This window comes from Hylaeus anthracinus, unplaced genomic scaffold (genome assembly GCF_026225885.1).
Source record: "Hylaeus anthracinus isolate JK02 unplaced genomic scaffold, UHH_iyHylAnth1.0_haploid 2, whole genome shotgun sequence".
NCBI classification, from domain to species: domain Eukaryota; kingdom Metazoa; phylum Arthropoda; class Insecta; order Hymenoptera; family Colletidae; genus Hylaeus; species Hylaeus anthracinus.
In genome coordinates, this window is record NW_026534838.1 from 3,114,481 (window position 1) to 3,132,549 (window position 18,069).

General features: G+C 35.5%; 1 protein-coding gene across 2 annotated transcripts in view; it reads left to right on the top strand.

The window, feature by feature from the left end:
• The window catches only part of LOC128892838 (metabotropic glutamate receptor 2-like), a 234,559-nt gene that overhangs the window by 184,195 nt on the left and 32,295 nt on the right, over positions 1–18,069 (top strand). For both annotated transcript variants that reach the window (XM_054153401.1, XM_054153403.1), the window contains one exon: positions 14,503–14,673. In XM_054153401.1, coding sequence (XP_054009376.1) covers positions 14,503–14,673 — 171 coding nt within the window. The remainder of the gene's footprint in view (positions 1–14,502; positions 14,674–18,069) is intronic.

Sequence of the window (18,069 nt, forward strand, 5' to 3'; positions counted from 1 at the left end):
AATATTCCTTTAAATCAGACATATTACTATTATATGTGTATTATATTATACGATTTAAACCTGATTTAAAGGAATATTTTGATGAAATAAATATGTAATTATAAAATTACTATAACTAATATTTCAATATTATATTCAACTATAAATTTAAAGAATTTGGTTGAAAAACATTTTTCCAACACATAAAATATCAAAATCGATATTACACAAAATATCGACCTAACAATAATTTTGAACTAATAACATTTCTGTATTCTAAACTTCAAAACCAAGCAACCGAATAAATATCGAATATTCGATCGAAAGTACTTTTCGAAAATAGGAAGCTATCGGTCGTATCACTCCGGCGATGCTCCACGTCGGAGGAATCATGCCAAGTACCACCGATACGCGTCGCAGCGATATTTACTTCAACTTTGCCAACTACCAAAGGGAAACTTGTCAAACGAAACGCAAGAAAAATGTTGTACGCGAGGAATGGTCTCCAATTTCTAGAAGCATTGTATTACATCGCGAGGAAAGGAAAGTTGCGGAACACGGGGGAAGTGGAATAGCAACAAAGTTGTTTCCCAGCGACTGCAAACGATCCGTCCTTTGTGCTCGTCGCTCCATTATTTCTTACTTGACGATCGTTTAGAAAGATAAAAGCATCAGAGTGGCAAGAAAACAGAGGCCAAGTTAAAGAGCGTTAACGAAAGCTATGAAACGCTGTTGAGCACAGCGAAAGGTAAAAAGTTTCGAATAGACTGCTCCCAATAGGACTAAGAGGTTGTAGTGGAAGCATTTTATAGCTTCTCCAGAAATCTTTTCCAGTCGAAGAAAAAGAAGCTTGAAAACACCAAAAACATTTTTCAACCAAATTTTTTAACTTTATAATTGAATATAATATTGAAATATTAGTTATAGTATTACATTAGTATTATATTATAGTAATATCCCTGATTTAAAGGAATATTTTGATGAAATAAAAATGTAATTATAAAATTACTACAACTAACATTTCAATATTATATTCAACTATAGATTTAAAGAATTTTGTTGAAAAACATTTTTCCAACACATAAAATATTGAAATCGATATTATACAAAATTATCGACCTACCAACAATAATTTCGAACTATAACATTTCTGTATTCAAAACTTCAAGACCAAGCAACCGAATAAATATTGAATATTCGATCGAAAGTACTTTTCACTCTATAAATATTTTTCAATTGAAAACACCAATTGTCGTAAGTGGTTCCAACGAATACGAAACCGTACAATAACGAAACCGTACAATACGCGTCATTAACTGATCTTGATCCATCCGAAACTTGTCCCGCTAAAACACGAATATCGGACTTAAAAATAAAGAGAAATAAATAGAATCCTGGAATTCCGCTTTATTGGGCGTCGTTCTGCAATCTCTGGCGTAAAAAGTATCCCCGTTATAAAACTGCGTCATTAAATCGTCGATCAAAGGGAAACACTGTCTTCGCGAACGGTCTCGAAAAGATTGTGGGGAATAATTAGTAAACGAATGTATTCGTTTCACATTTTATTGGATGCGATTCGCTTCAGCGAAATCCTCCTGGAGCGCAATTAACCGAGAATCCCCGAGGTAATTCTCCCATTCGAAATTTCATACGTCATTTTTCCCAGCGGCGTTTTAAAACACGAACGTCTCTCGCGGGTGCTCAGGTTGCAAAGAAATTTTCAACGCTGATCGCTATAAATTACCATCTTAACGAAGCCGAAGGACGCGAGGGGGAATACTCGCGAGTTAACTAAAGCGTTTCCCGAGTGGCTTCGACGGGGAATGCGTTTAAAAGTCTGGCTGGAAAATAAAAAGACATCCTGTTGGGGAAGTTCAGAAGCGAGAAATCTTTCCGCGTGACTTTCGAAAGGTGTAAGAAAAGCTGAACGAGGCTCGAGCACTTAGACTCTCGAGGAACGAATTGATTAAGCTACTCGAATTCTTTGCCTCTGGCTTTTTACGGTTATTGGAATACTAATGGGTTGTCCTTGACGAATTCTTTGAAAGAAATAGATGGACCATGTACATAATAGAGAAGAAAGTAGCAAAATAGAGAAATACTGCAAAATATAGTATGATATAAAATGTATCTGCAGAATAGAGCATAACACTGCGAAATACGGAATATTTCATCGAAATGGAGCTTAATACCGTAAAATACAGAATATTTAGCATCGTAGAGCATTATACACGGTGCAATAGCACAATGCAGCAAGATACAATGGAATTTTACATATCGCAACACGGTATAATACAAAATGTATCTGCAGAATAGAGCATAATAGAGCACGATACTGCGAAATACGGAATATTTCATCGAAATAGAGGTTAATACTGCAAAATACAGAATATTTAGGATCATAGAGCGTAAATCAGCAAAATATAGAATATGTTCACTTGTTTTGGTAAATTCGTTTAAAAATTGAGGACGGATTAACTGCTGAAGCAATTTGTTGAAACAATGTTCTTTTTTCTTTATGCATTTTCTGATAATGTTGGTGAAATGTTCTTTAAACGAAATGCAATAAATTGCACTTCAGTTATCTCATTTCTTAATTGTTCAAAGTTACGTGGTACAATTTTTGTGTATATCTTCATATACAGTCAGTCCCATAAGTATCACTATCTAGGTCTATTAAAGAAATTTGTCTAAATTAAACGATAGGTTTAATGTCTCCAAATAAATTTTTTACTGTGAGTGTATAAACGTGTAAAGTGAAATATTAAACCTATCATTCAATTTAGACAGAGTTCTTCAATAAACGTAGAGGCTACGAGTACTTATTGGACTGACTGTATGTTGATGGCAAATAATTGATTTCTGAAAATAATTTACTGCCTCGAAGAGAATTATGAATTTTCGTTTCTCTTATTCTCCAGCTCTGAAATATTTTTGTTTTAATCTTTACTGCTCCACATATTATTAGTTTTGAGAAACAGGGAAATTTTCAGGCGTTCGAGATACCAAATTATTTTCCGTCTAATATGTGCGAAGATACCCACAACTATTTATCTGCAATTACGTACCTATTATTTTGTCACCGCGTGTAATAACCATAACGGAATCTTTAGTTCAATGATCAACGCACGAGCTAGTTAAAGTAATCACGAGCAACGCGTGGCCAGGCTGCCTCTACGTCAGGACGTTTGCATTTTTACAGACAGCCCGAACCCGGAGGTCGATGGAAGATTGCAAATCCCTTTGTGAAGAGGCTAAACAACGTTACCGTTAATTGAAACGAACCGGCTGCGCCCAAACCGCGCGAAATTGCAGGCCCGTTCCAGAGACCTCAATAAAACAGAAATGAACGAACGCAGCCGATCCCTCTCCCCATATCTCGAAACAAAAGTTCTCGTCGATTCAATGACTTCGATATCCCGGCAACATAGATAAAATCGCTATTCAATGGCTCGAATTTCATAAACCCAACCTGTAACTTTTTGTTTCCATTTCGCGTGGAATTATATTCTATTTTACACATATGTTACTGTAAGAATTCTCATGGTTATTTACAGAATTTTTTTACCAAAGTTGGGTAAAATATACAGTCAGCCCCGTAAGTATTCGTACTTTCTATTCAAGAAATTTGTCTAAATGAAATATCAAGTTTGATCTAATTAAATATCAAGTTTGATTTAAATATCAAGTTTCCAAATGAATTTTTATTATAAATATTAGGTTGTCCCGAAAGTTTCTTTCGTTTTATTAATAATTAATATATACACAATATTTCATGTTTTATGTTACATTACTGAATTGTGTACGATTCATTTCACTTCATCGCTGTTACAGCATCAATGTCTAAGAAATTAGATTGTCTATTTATATAAACACTGCCACAGAAAATGATTGAATGCAACTCACGAAAGAAACTTTTGGGACAACCTAATATATACATGTGTAAAGCCTGCTCTTGTACATACTTGTAATGGAACATTTATTTGAAAATATCAAATCACTTAATTTAGGCAAACTACTTCAATAGACATAGAGGTTACGAATATTTATGGAACTGACTGTAATAAAATCGATGTATTCGACACTTTTGGGCGGCTTCGCGAGGTATAGTACCGCGTTGTCTTTTGTTTCGATGCAAGCGGCAGGTGGACGTTCGAGAATCTTTTTATCGTCATGTAACGATGTACTGCATCGATCTTTTTATACATTTCAATTTTATTATTCAAAGGCATCGTGTTTAACATTTCTCGCGCGTCTTGATTATATTATTCGCCACCTTCGATCAATCCCAAACCCTACATGTATATAAAATATTTGTTATTAGAGCGAGAATTCTCATATTTATTTAATGAATCATTTTATTATAGTCTGATAAAATATATAGGAGTATGTAAATGATTTTACTTTTTAATAATAAAATGAATACTTAAGTGAATACTACAGTTGATTCAAGTTATATAAATTTGTGTTTTATTAAAAAGCAAAATCTTCAAGCACGTTTCAAGAGACTGTATCCAAAATAATTAAAATACTGATGTTATCAATAATAGAAATAAAGTTTCGTTTCTATAAACTGTCTGAAAAGATCATTTTGAAATCCCTAGATGGAACGTGGACGTTGATCAAACGATTATGATGTGCAGACTGCGCCGTCATTAGATCCTCGGTACTGATTTCACTTCTTGCGTTATAAATTTCCGGGGACGATGAGATAAATGTCCCAATTATCGACACATCGATAGAGTTACATCACGGCTCGAATAGTCTCGCAATCAATTAGTTTGTCACGTCGTTTAATCAATTTCAACAAGACCTGAACTTCATATTAAATGTACAGATTTATGAACGTGATAAATTTCACTGTATCGAGACACTATTAGCGATTAACATTATCCCAACAAATTGCTTCTTCTACATGATTTGGAATTATTATATACTCCAAACAATTGCAATCCTATGTTCGACTTTATAAATTGATGTTAAGCCTTGGAAACTTTGGAAAGAAACTACAAATACTTCTTTAATAGTGAATTTAATAACTACAAAAAAGTAACTGAACAGAGATGAGAAAATAATTTTTTTAGAAGACTGAACTTTCCTAATAATAATATTAATGCCAGAAACATTATCAAGACGGGGCTCGCGATATGGACTTCAGGAACGTTCTTGAGAAGCAGCTGCCTGGAATATTCACGATCGACTAATTATGCAAGCGATCAAGACTCTGGAAATTGCTTTATCGGCGTAAAACGCCCTCGTTTCTAGGGAACACGTGCACGTCGGCCGTCTTACTGCCTTTTCCTGAACAGCAATTAATGTAATATAAACCCACGTTATGACGCTCGATTCCACTGGCTGCGACAAGTACCAGAAACACTTGCACCTAATCGTCCTGCGACCGTCTATATGGAAATTCGACAGTTTGCACCTGGCCAAATTAATTCCTTAGTTATGTTACTGTACCCCTAAATACAACTTGTACTAAACCCTCGATTGCAGAGTTATTCTTAGTCGAACGTTAACTTGGCTGTTTATTACAAGTTTGGTGGTAAGGATGATTAGCTACATGATTAGCTAGTATGAAATGTTTAGATGTTCAACATTCTGTACTTTGATTTTATATGTTTGTGTTAAACACTCTAGAAATGATGAATATTTTATCGAAGAAGTTTAAAACCTGTTCTAATATTGAAATTAAATATGATTTATTATAATTCTACATTTCTATTATTAATATACTGGGTAAACTTTGAAATTAATACACTTGAATTTCTTTCATTCAGCATTTCTACTACATAAATGATTAGATCGTCAACATTCTACACTTTGATTTCGTGTGTTTGTGTTAAACATTCTAGAAATGATGAATATTATATCGAAGAAGTTTCAAGCCTGTTCTAATATTGAAATTAAGTATGATTTATTATAATTCGACATGTCTATTATGAACGTACAGGATAAATTTTGAAATTAATAAAATTAAATTTCTTCCATTATAATTCAGCATCTCTGCTATACATGTATGAACCTACAATATGAATGAACATTGTACATGTAGGATAGTTGAACGAAAAAAATGTAAGTGGTAATAGAAACTTCATTACCATAAGTGGTTTCTAACGAGTCCGAGCTAATACTGACTTTGGTCATTTCTTGGTTCTTAAATATTGACACGTAACCTGGTGCTCGGTGCCACGTGTTCAGTAGCGGCCACCGATCACCGAAGAGCCGTATCGATAATCTATAAAAATTAAAGTATTACTTTTTCGAGACTAACCAGCATTTTATACCTCAAACAATATTCATATTGAGTAATATTCATTTTCTCTATGAAATATTTTTGTTTAACCACTAGAATCTTTACAAATGAAATTTCATTAGCCGAAGCAATCGTCTCGACTATTTCCTATTTTCACAATTAATTTAATTGAATCTCTTTCACGGCTATTCTACGGACGCCACAAAGATGGCGAGGTCCATCGCGAAGTAGCTCGTGGGCCTTCATTTTTCAAGAATATCAAGCTTCTCCGATCGCGAATCGAAAAGGGAACCAGTTAATGCCTTTCGAGTGTTGTGTCTGAGAAGGTTTGATAAATATATTCCCCGCCCCCGCGAATTTGCCAGCTGGTAAGACATAAAGCACGGCGTATAAAACGGCGAGCAGTTTACAGAAAAGAAGCCAGAGCTGGCTCCCGCCGCGGCGGGAGATAACGCCGTCTCGTTTCTCGCTACATAAACTCATCTACCACGCGGCTTGCGAAACCCAATCCCGCAAGTGTTCGCGGACCGAGTGAAATCCTTCGTCTTCCAGAAGCAATACCGTCCAGGCGTAACGCTCGAGCGCGTTTCTTTGTTAACGGCGCTGCGCCGGCGAAATATGTCGAGCTGACGTCAGGAAGCTGATCAACCGAGATAAATCGTCGTTTTCGCGAGAAACTACGTGGCGAGTGAGTTGGAAATGGAACATCGCCGGGCATCGCGATTCGCGGGGGCAAGGAGAAGGACACTTTGAGAAATGCGTGTAGATTCTAGCGGAAGAAACGTATTATACAGCAAGGGAAATGGGATGAGTGTGGTATGATCCGTGGAAACAAAGGTGGATTGATTGGGGAAGATACATGAGAATTAATTGAGCCGTTCGTCGCACAAGTTGTTGAGAACTGCGATAATTATTTGTTGAGTCGATCCTTTATTTAGTTGTCACTTATAATCTAGTTTCTTTTCTTTTTGAATTGACTGACCGGATGTCGATCGTGTTGTCGGCCATGTTGTTTTCGTTCGTTTCGTTCAATGTCTGATATGATATTTCTAAATCCAAGCTATTAAATAAAATCCTTTATTTGTTAATATTAAAAGTAGTATTAAGCAAACCTAGTATCAAGTGTGAATCTAAATCATATTAAATTTTCATTTTCTAATCCACGTGGTCCATTTATTCTATGACACAAATCGATTTACTTCATACAACAAAAAGTTTAGAAATGCGCCGAAATAAGATACATTGTTTTTTAAATTCTCTTTATAATATAAATTCAAATATATATTGAAAAAGGTTCTTTTCTTTTCAGGACAGTTATTATAAATATACAAATTTATGACTGTACCAAGTGCTTCGACACAGTGAACGACTCAATTAGTGAAGAGGAGCTGTTCTTTATGATTCGAGTCTATTTTTATCTGAATGAAGAGAAACAGCGAGACGTGAAATAAACCATGCAAACCTAATCATCTAACCTGTAATTACCTCATGGAAAAAAGAGATTCATCTACTCGTGGTACAAGCGAAACCTAACTCATAATTGACATAACACAATCATATAGTGATTGAATGTCAAAAATATGAGTGATGGTTGGTTAATTCCATACTAAACCTAAGCCTAAGGAAATTATTATACATCGAGAACAAACATGGTGAATTTCATCGCCCTCCGATGTGTGGAAGTGCTCCCTTACGAAGAGGGTTGAAAATTTGCGAGCTGTTCCACCACCCAAAGGGTGCCTATGGGGTGCACGGTATGAGTGATAGCTTTTTCTGGATCAGGGGAGTCCAGAGAATGCATCGAGTCGAAAATCGAGACCATCGTCAAAAAATTGTGGATTTTAGAGGGAGTGGAAGGTTGTGGGGGTGGGTTTGTCCGAGAGGGATTTCAACGAGTGCATTTTGTAGAGGGTATCAAGGAGAGTCGCCCCAAAGGTTTTTTTGAATTTTTCAACCCCTTCCGTCATCCCTGGCCTGTTTCAAAGAGTCGTTTTTTACACCCTTCCCTTTAGGGGAGTGAATTAACCCCTTCGCATCAACCCTCGCCAATGCAACTTTACACACGTCTAGGGGACACTTCAAAAGTACTCCTCACGCAGTTTCATTTCAATCGGTTGAAAACTCCCATGGTTACGACGGTTTGAAAAAGTGTCCCGCTAATTGTTTGAAGCAGTGTATTTATGCGAGAGGTTGTATCTTGATTCCAGAAGCCTACGTGAAAATTGTACGTCAATGTTTGTCACAAAATGAAATAAAAAATTACTTGATTTATTTGAAAAACATTGCTATACAATTTTTGTGAAGAAGAGACTCTCCCATGGTGCACTACTGGCCTCTTCTTAATTCTGAAGCCTACTTGAAAATTACATCGATGTTTGTCACAAAATGAAATAAAAAATTGATTTATTTGCAAAACAAAAAATATAGAAATTCATAACTCCTGTGCCACGACTTCTACCCCATATCTGACCTTATCTAATTGAACCGGGGAAGTTCCTACTGATCAAAACCTGCACGATAATGGATTTTCTTGAGGGAAACTACATTTTGTTCGCGAGATCGTCGCTATTAACGATATTGCTACATTAATGTCACTTGGGGGGATACAAGTATCGGACCAACGCGAGAATCGGTCCCTCGAGCTTCACCAAACCTTTCGTAATTCGTCTTGTTCCTCGAGAAAGATGATCAATCATGCAGACCATCTCAAAAATCGACTACGATGGATCACGATAGAATATAATTCAGTAATTGGATGTAGCTTCTTCGAAAGTGAAATTCTTGAAGATGTTCTCCACTTATAACGAACAAAATATACATCTCGAATTGAGTAACCTCCTTTTCAAAGTCGGTTAAAAAGGAATTATGTTTGAATATAGTTCTATTTATTCCAATGTCTTCAGTACTCTGTTCAATTTGCAAATAATTTAAAAACAGGGTTGAGCATACATAATATAACCATACATAAACTTGTATTACGTAATTGAAAATTTATTAAATTTAAATTTACTAAAAATTTTATCCCAACGAATAAAACTGTTAATTCTTAGTTTAATACAGCTACGACCGAAGTATGAAAATTCCTGACACTTTCTGAAGCTACTCAAGATATCTACCAAGCTCGGAACCTAATTTTCTAAAGACAATAGCTTCAGGAACTTGGAAAAGTATTGAAGCTTTCAGGTTGATCCCCAGCTGCCATTTTCGATACACAGTTTTTTTTTTATTGTGATTTTGTCGTTAAGATTTGTTGGGTATAGATATTGTCAATTAATTTTCTTCGCCGATGTTGCTCATGAAAAACCATAAGTGTATGTTGAAAAAAGTTTCCAGCATCTCCGGCGGTTTAAGGAGTTAAAACTTTCAGGGGGTGGTTTCTCAACCCTTAAACTTGAATTACGACCGGTAAAGAAAAATACGTATGCCTTATTTATGATCGCTCTACAATCCTGCAAAGTTTCATCAAACTCAGGGATGGAGCACTTCGCGAACGTTCCTCGCCAGTATGTACTTTCATATTTGATGGTATGGGAAAAGTGAGAGCGTAGACTTTTCAGTTACACACTGTAGAGTTTGATGATAAAGTAGAGAAATTACGGAGATGTTTTTTTATAGTCCAGACACTCTAAAATCTCGAGAGTTTCAACAGTAGGTCATTGCAAATAAAAATAATTAATAATAATTAGCTGAAATAACTTTCTTTTTACGAAGAAAATGTAGTGTAACTTTTTTTATAGTCACTTGTTATTACATTTTATTACATATCTGCAAATTAATTTACATTTGGCCTTTACTTATCTCGAGTATTAAAAAAAAGAACATTCAATTTTATCATCTCTTGCAGACCTCCCTTAACTAAACACTTTTTCTATATTCTCGAGAGGACGCCCCCTTACTCTTCGACCCCCTTTCAAGCCACCGTGGCTGAAAAATTGCTCGTTAACCTTCTCAAACAAAACTCATTAAATTTCGAGACAACTGTACGAAAGGAAAGATTAAATTTTAATTCCAGCGTGCATTTGCATTTTATGCAAATCACCAGAGAGGGCTGCGCCGGATCCATCCAAACGGATGGATCCGTATAATTGGGAGCTTCTCAAGATTTGTGGTACGTAAAGGCAATCCCACAAAAGATAAATGCTTGTAAGTAGATCAATGAACGACGACGTCGAGTTCTATTCAAAGTATCTCCTGTAACTCATTCTCTTTCATGCAGAAAGTACGCTTTGTGAGTCTCTTTCAGTAATAAAATAATTATTTTTCATTTCATTTTATACATACAAAATAATATGTAATACAGTCAGTGTCGTTAATATTCATACCATCTAGGTCTATTAACGAAATTTGTCTAAATTAAATGATAGTGTTAATGTTTCCAAATAAATATTTTATTGTGAGTGTACAAACGTGTAAAGTCTATTTACGTGCATATGCATAACGAAGCATTTATTTGAAAATATTGTAATATGTTGTAATGTGAATGTTGAATGAATGTTAATTGTAATGTATTATAATATGAATGTTGGATGAATGTTAATATTTAAAACCACTAGGTATGTTTATACGTTTTATAGTTGTCAGTTATGTTTGTGTTAGTAATTTATTGATTATTCATTCATTTTGTATTTTGTATTGCAATTTAACTTTGTCTATGATATATTGTCTCTTGTCTTTGTATTTTGACAGTTTTACACCGAACCTTGAAATAAATATCCTTACAATATTAAATCTGTTTAATTTCGAATTCTATTGGACTGACTGTATATACAGTCGGGGACAAAAATAAGTGTACAGTTACTGGAAGTAGGTAAAGATGAAGTTTGATCGAATTAACGTAACTGTTATAAACTTCAGTTTTATTAATTATATATCTTTATAGTATGTACATTATGTAGTGAATAATTGAAGTTCTTACTTGCATCTTTGTGTAAACATGCTGTAATTATCGAAACTGATAGCTATTTAGCAGCAGACAAAAATAAGTGGACACTTTGTTACAAAGTTATTATAAGGCAAAAAATGTATACAAACATTAGGCAGAGATTACGCTTACATGCAGTGTTCCGACAGGAACTTATTAGTACTAACTCAGCCTTCGTACGAGTACAAGCATTTCTAGAAAAATTTCAGAATGTCAAAAACGGAAGAAATTTCAAATCAAATTCGCCATTTAATCGTTTTAGATTGCTGTACACAATTAAGTTACCGCGTGATAGCTCGAAAGTATAACGTATCTAAAAGTGCTCTAGAAAGTGCAGTAGAAAAAATTTATAAAAAATTCTACTACATAATACGGTGAAAAATTTAAGAGGCCGTGGACGCAAACGCTGCACCACCATACAAGAAAACAATTGCATCAAGAAGTATTGCAGAAATAATGGGATTAAAAGTTTCAACAAAAACGATAAAACGAAGCCTTCACGAAGCTGGATTAAGATGTTGCAAGGCTAGACGCAAGTCATACATCAATAAAATTAATATGAGAAAACGTTTAGCATTTGTACAAAAATATTTGAATATGTCACTAGCATTCTAGAAAAATATAGTTTGGAGCGACGAAAGTAAATTTGAGTTGCGGCAATTAAAAAAAAAGCACCAAGTCTGGAGTAAAAAAATGAAGCATATAAAAAAGCATTTATTACACCTACAGTTAAATTTGGCGGAGGATCATTAATGGTGTGGAGGTGCTTTTCATGGAATGGAGTTGGTGCATTAGCAGAAATCGATAGAATTATGAATCCAGACAAATATATTGATAATCTAAATGAAAATTTAGAAAAAGCAGTAGTAAAGATGGGTTGCGACGACGAATTTGTCTTCGAACAAGACAACGACCCCAAGCATACTGCTACGAAAACTAAAAAATTTTTTGAAGATTCCCATATTAAATTGCTTGAATGGCTCAGAGCCCCGACTTGAATCCTATAAAAAATTTATGGAGTTTACTGGACGCAAATGTTCCATTGGATCAACGAAATAAAAAGGTCGATTTTTTCAAAAGGTTACAGTTTGAATTTGAAAAAATTGATAAATATTATATCGAAAATTTAGTAAAAGGTATTCCTCGACGTCTGGAAGCAGTAATAGAAACAAAAGGTGGCAATACCAAGTATTAATTTCAATATGTATTCCATTTGTCACGTATTTTAGTAAGTGTCCACTGATTTTTGTCTGCTGCTAAATAGCTATCAGTTTCGTTAACTACAGCATATTTACACAAAGATGCAAGTATGAACTTCAATTATTCACTACATAATGTACATACTATAAAGATATATAATTAATAAAACTGAAGTTTATAACAGTTACGTTAATTCGATCAAACTTCATCTTTACCTACTTCCAGTAACTGTCCACTTATTTTTGTCCCCGACTGTATAAAATAAAATGAAATTGGTTATAATCAATTTATTTTATTTATTATTTTTATCATTCTTCAAAATCAATATTCTTCGAGATATTTTCCACTTATAATATAGAAAAGAATTGTATCTTAACTTTCATGGAAAGATGATACAGTATTGTCTCGAAATAAGCAATCTGGTCGGGAGCGTCGCGTTGCTTATTTCGGGACAATACCGTATAAAGGAACAGCTAGTTTGAGACTCAACCTATGCCAACCTAAGATTTAAAGACGATCTCGCAAACGATAAACGCTTGTAAGTAAATCAATAAACTACGTCTTCGCATTGTATTTAAAGTCCTCCCTATAAGTCTGGTCAGATAACAGAACGGCGAGTAATAAGAGTCCACGATAATTGAAAGTTCGCGATAAGAGGGTGTAGGGAAGGATTATCTAAAATTTTCAACGACGATGTCTTCCGAGCGAGATAGTTGTCGATAGCTTCGAGCACTGTTTCAAACCCTTCATTAAAAAACTTTATTAACGCCCTCAAGTTTCTCTACAAAATTCCATGCATTGAATACCTTCAACCCCCACCTCCTCTCAAAAAATCTTCGAATATTACTGGAAAGTTAGCAAGCTCCGAAAAGGTGTCTCGATAATTTCGACGAATTACAACCGCGCTGTTCTAGCTTAAAATTAAATTTCTCTGATGTTATCCGAAACGTAACGACACTGACAGCATTGCGCTACTGCTATATGCTATAGCATTATAGTGATGCTCGACGTTGCACGAGAGTAAACTTGAGATCACGGAACACGTTTCTGTACACGACGTGAAAGTTTGTCGAATTAATTCAAAACAGCAAAAAGTTACGCAACTTCTCGTTACCAGCGTCTACGGAGTGCAGCATGTTTCCCTTTTCAACGAGAATTTGTCTTTGTCTTTGAAAAGTATACAAACAAAGATTAGCGGGACTAGAAGAACAAGGTTCTTAAAAGCAAGTATATAGTGTAGTTTGTACACGCGACCTAAAAATATTTGTATATTTGCATTCGATTTTGGTCAATTTGTGTATGGTTGAATGGTATTATTTTTCCTTTCGAAGAAAAAACTGCACACATTTCTCTTTTGTATTTATGTTTAATTTCCAACGAATTGTATACGGAGTTCGGTCGGTATTATTTATCGATTGCAATTTTTCTCGCTACATAAAATTTATTTTCCGCAAATTGTGAACGTAAAAGTATGGAATTAATTTCTACGCTTAACGCGTATAATTAAACTTTTGTAGGAAATGTTTTTTCGTAGAATGCGAACCTCAGGAGTTAATCGAGAAGTTACGTGGACCAATCCTGTATACAAGGTGTCCGTGAGTGTAAGAACCAGAGGGTAGCTGAGACGATTCTGAAGCACAATTTCCTTTGCAAAAATGTCGGATTGTGCTTCGTTTTTTAATTATAAACGAAAAACCATCGACCAATCGCAGTGTAGTGTAACGAGCGCTCAGTTGGCTACCCCCACCGCGACCTGACGTAGCCAGCCAATCCTGGCTCGAGTCTATGCTCTCGCAGCTGAGCGCGGGCTACTCGCGCGCTGCGATTGGTCGTTGGTTTTTCGTTAATAATTCAAAAAGGAAGCATCATCCGACATTTTCGCAAAGGAAATTATTCTTCAGAATTGTCTCAGCTATCCTTCATCTTTAGTTCTTACACTAACAGAACCTACATGGTTCTGAAATACCCTGTATAAAAAAGGATATAAATTTCCCATATAGGAAATTCTGTCAATTCTGAGAGGATTGCTTGCAGAATACATTCTAGTGTCTGAAATTATAAGATTTACGATACTCGATGGTTTTGTTCATCTCGAGAAGAGTTTCTAAGCCCCAAAACCCATAATGTTCCCCTCTGCTTTCAGGTTTCATTCTTCTCGACCAGTCCAGAACTCTCCAACAAGCAACGCTTCGAATATTTCACGCGGACTATACCCAGCGACCACTATCAAGTGAAAGCGATGGTAGACATCGTCCTAAGAATGGGCTGGAGCTACGTGTCCATCATATACGAAGAAAGCAATTACGGAATAAAGGTGAGCATTTATGCGAGGAGCGCTCAGACTCGACGTTATTTTCACGACAATACATGGGCTCTCATTACACTGAGAACATCTCCCTTGACACGTTTTCTTGGACAATTAGAACAGCTGCTTAAAGGCACGACTACTTTTACAACTCAATGAATTCTTCGAACATCGTGGACATTATTTAATAAAACAATCATCGAGATAGGAATCAAAGTTTTAGTTGATACAGTAGTGTGAATAATTATTGGTCCAAATTAATTTTCCATTGGTAGATTCTCTAAGTATCGAAAACAATAAAAATTTTCAAGGATTTTGACTTCTCTGTCTAAACATGTAGTATAAATTATAATTATGTAGTTTGAAATAGAACTACATAGTTTAAGTATAGCTTATGTATATTGATAGATTCTCTAAGTATCGAAAAACAATAAAAATTATTTTCAAGAATTTTGGCTTCCCTTTTCATTGAAGTATTAAATATTTACCTTTGCATCAACAATCATTCACAGCACTGTACATTAACCCTGGAATATTTAAAGTAGTAGAGTAATTTTTGCAATGTATTACTTAACTATAACTTAACTAATTTAAGAAATTGTTTTGCAGAGAATATTTGAATAAAATATTGGTGGATTTCAACGTTATTTAAGTAACCAAACTGTGCGCTGTCTTCGTTAATGATTTAGAAGAAAAAAAATACTTCATGCAATTAGATTCTATCTGCTCGCTAGACGTTATTTTCCTGACAAAAGAGGCGGTGTCTCATTACACGAAGAACAGGGTCTCTTGACACGTTTTCGTGAACACTTAGAACCTGCTGCTCAAAGGCACAACTATTTTTACAATTCACAGGATCCTTTGAATGAAATAAAATACTGTGCTCAGACTTACACGAAGCAGAAATTTAAATTCAGAAATAAGAATTTCGTCTTTGTTTACACACGCTAACCAATGGAATTTATACATCGAGCAATCATTTCAAACCTTTGCAAGCCCTCGAGCGCTATCGAATATCTATAAAATAAATTAAATTACAGAAACGACCCTGTGCCTTAAAAAAAAAAAAAAAAAAAAAAAAAACAGAACTAAAAATCAAATTAAATGAAAGATAATGCACCTGCGAATATTTTCCAATTTCGCGAATTCGTTAAACAAAATATTCCAACGACAATTACGATGAGTTATTACAAAACAGAAACAAGAATAACATGTATAAAATAAATAAACGAATATTAAAGCGAGTCTCGCTGTATTTAAATCCTCTGCAATATTTTCGCTGACGATTTGCTTTGATATTTCACCTTTTACGGAGCTCCCGTTCCATTTTTTTTTACCGTGTCGACGATCCATCGACCACCGAAATCGTTCGATGGATGTGCGTGGGAGTTAATCCGTCGTTGTATTGTAAATTGTTGATCGATTCATAGACGGGCTGTACCGTGAAATGGTTATTGGACGTATGTATATACACGATTTCCTAACTATGGGGAGGTGTAGACGAAGGGAGTGGCGTGGAATTATTCACGGGCGTTAAATACACAGGAACACGTTACGCGACCGAAACCCGTTGATACGTGTAAAAACGCGGTCTCGTTGGTGTGAAATTCGAAACGAACAATCGATTCGAACGCACAAGGGCCCTCGGCCAATGCATTTAGCCGCACAATACGATCAACGCTGTTAACTATCCGCTGCAGAAAATTCTCGCCCAACCGACGTTCCGACAGATTTGATCGGTTTCCCCACTCCCGCGGGGCATTAATTTGTTTTTTAAATTAAAACGCAATCCGCGCGTTCAAATTACGCGCGACCGTTATCCGAAACAGAATAATGCGGATTAAGGGATGATATTGTCACGAGCTCCCGGTATTGTTTATTTCCCGTTTATTTTGTAGATTTAATTGTAACACTTATACGAAACAAAGTAACGCGGATTAAGGGATGATAATGTCACGGTCCGGGGATGTTTGTATCGCGATTATTTTGAAAATTCGGTGAATTCAATTGCGCCCGCTGCAAAGTGATATTTGAAACGAAATAATGTAGATTGAGGATATTGTTTCGAGCTACTGGTGTTGCTTGTTTTCCGTTTATTTTGCAAATTTAATTGTAGCGTTCATTAGGAGTGGAAATGAATTCCTTGGCATTACGGTCGCACGTCGCTAAGTGTAGCGATTTTCTGTCCGTTCCGGTTACAAGTTTTTACAAAGTATAATCATTACAAACGATATACAAATTGCAATCATCCTGGCAAGATGTCATATATAATAATGAAAATTATTTTGTTCAATCAAATTTATTCAAGGTATGATGAATTTATTATTTTGTGTTATTTTAAAAACGGACAGAACTTTCCGATAGACTTAATATTTCCTTAATATTTTGTTACGTTAGGCGTATTTCTTTCTTCGACATCACTTTTCCATACATAAATCTTCTGCATTTAAACATCATTTTCTCCCTAAAATACTACCGTACAATTTTTTTTGACAATACCATTCAAAAGCTGAGACTTCGAGGAAGTTTTTCCCGAAGAATGCCCGCGAAACAACTATGTCTTTGAAATCGAAAGACGAATACAGAAAAAGTCAAATTTTTTTAAACTTTCACAATGTAAAGTTTGACCTAATTTTTCACTTGTTAAATCTACGTAATAAATTTTGCTTTTGCATCAGAGAGATGGGAAATTTAACGCTCTTTCGAATGGTGTACTTAGTTTTAAGTTTGCACTATAATTTGGTGGAGTTATGGCCGTTTAAGGAGTGTCAAGTCGAAAACACGGAACAAAAATTAAAAGCGAAAATACTCGAGAATAAGGCGACACAAACAAAAAGGTCAAAAAGTAATTTGTTGTTGGAAATTTGTTGTAGACTTGACATCCTGCGTATGTCCGAATTTAAACGTAGACACCCTATATCAGCCATTCACGACCGTCTTCCAAACATCCCGGTATCTAAGACACGAGCTTGCTAGGTGAAATCTTTCTGAAGAGTCCACTAGCAGGCTCAGGATGAGACGCTCCCTTCATTTTTTCCCCTCTCCCGCTCACCCTCACAGAACAGAGTCCATCACACAGCAATTTTTGTATTCCCTTCTAATAAAATTCCCCTATCTCCGATATGCAAACATCAAGTCGGAAAATCCGTGTATGCATTTAATTTCATTTACGACCTCCCGTATTTAATCGAACACACTCGAAGCCGAACCGTATAAAAAAATAGAATGACTAGGGGTGTACGAGATCCCGGTCGGGACGGAAATTCCTCCCGGGATCGGAATGGAATTCCGAGAATTTCAGAATCCCGAATACATCCGGGATTCCCGTGAATTTCGAGATCCCGTAAATGTTCAGGATTCCCGGAATTTCGAGATCCCGTAAATGTTCGGGATTCCCGGAACTTC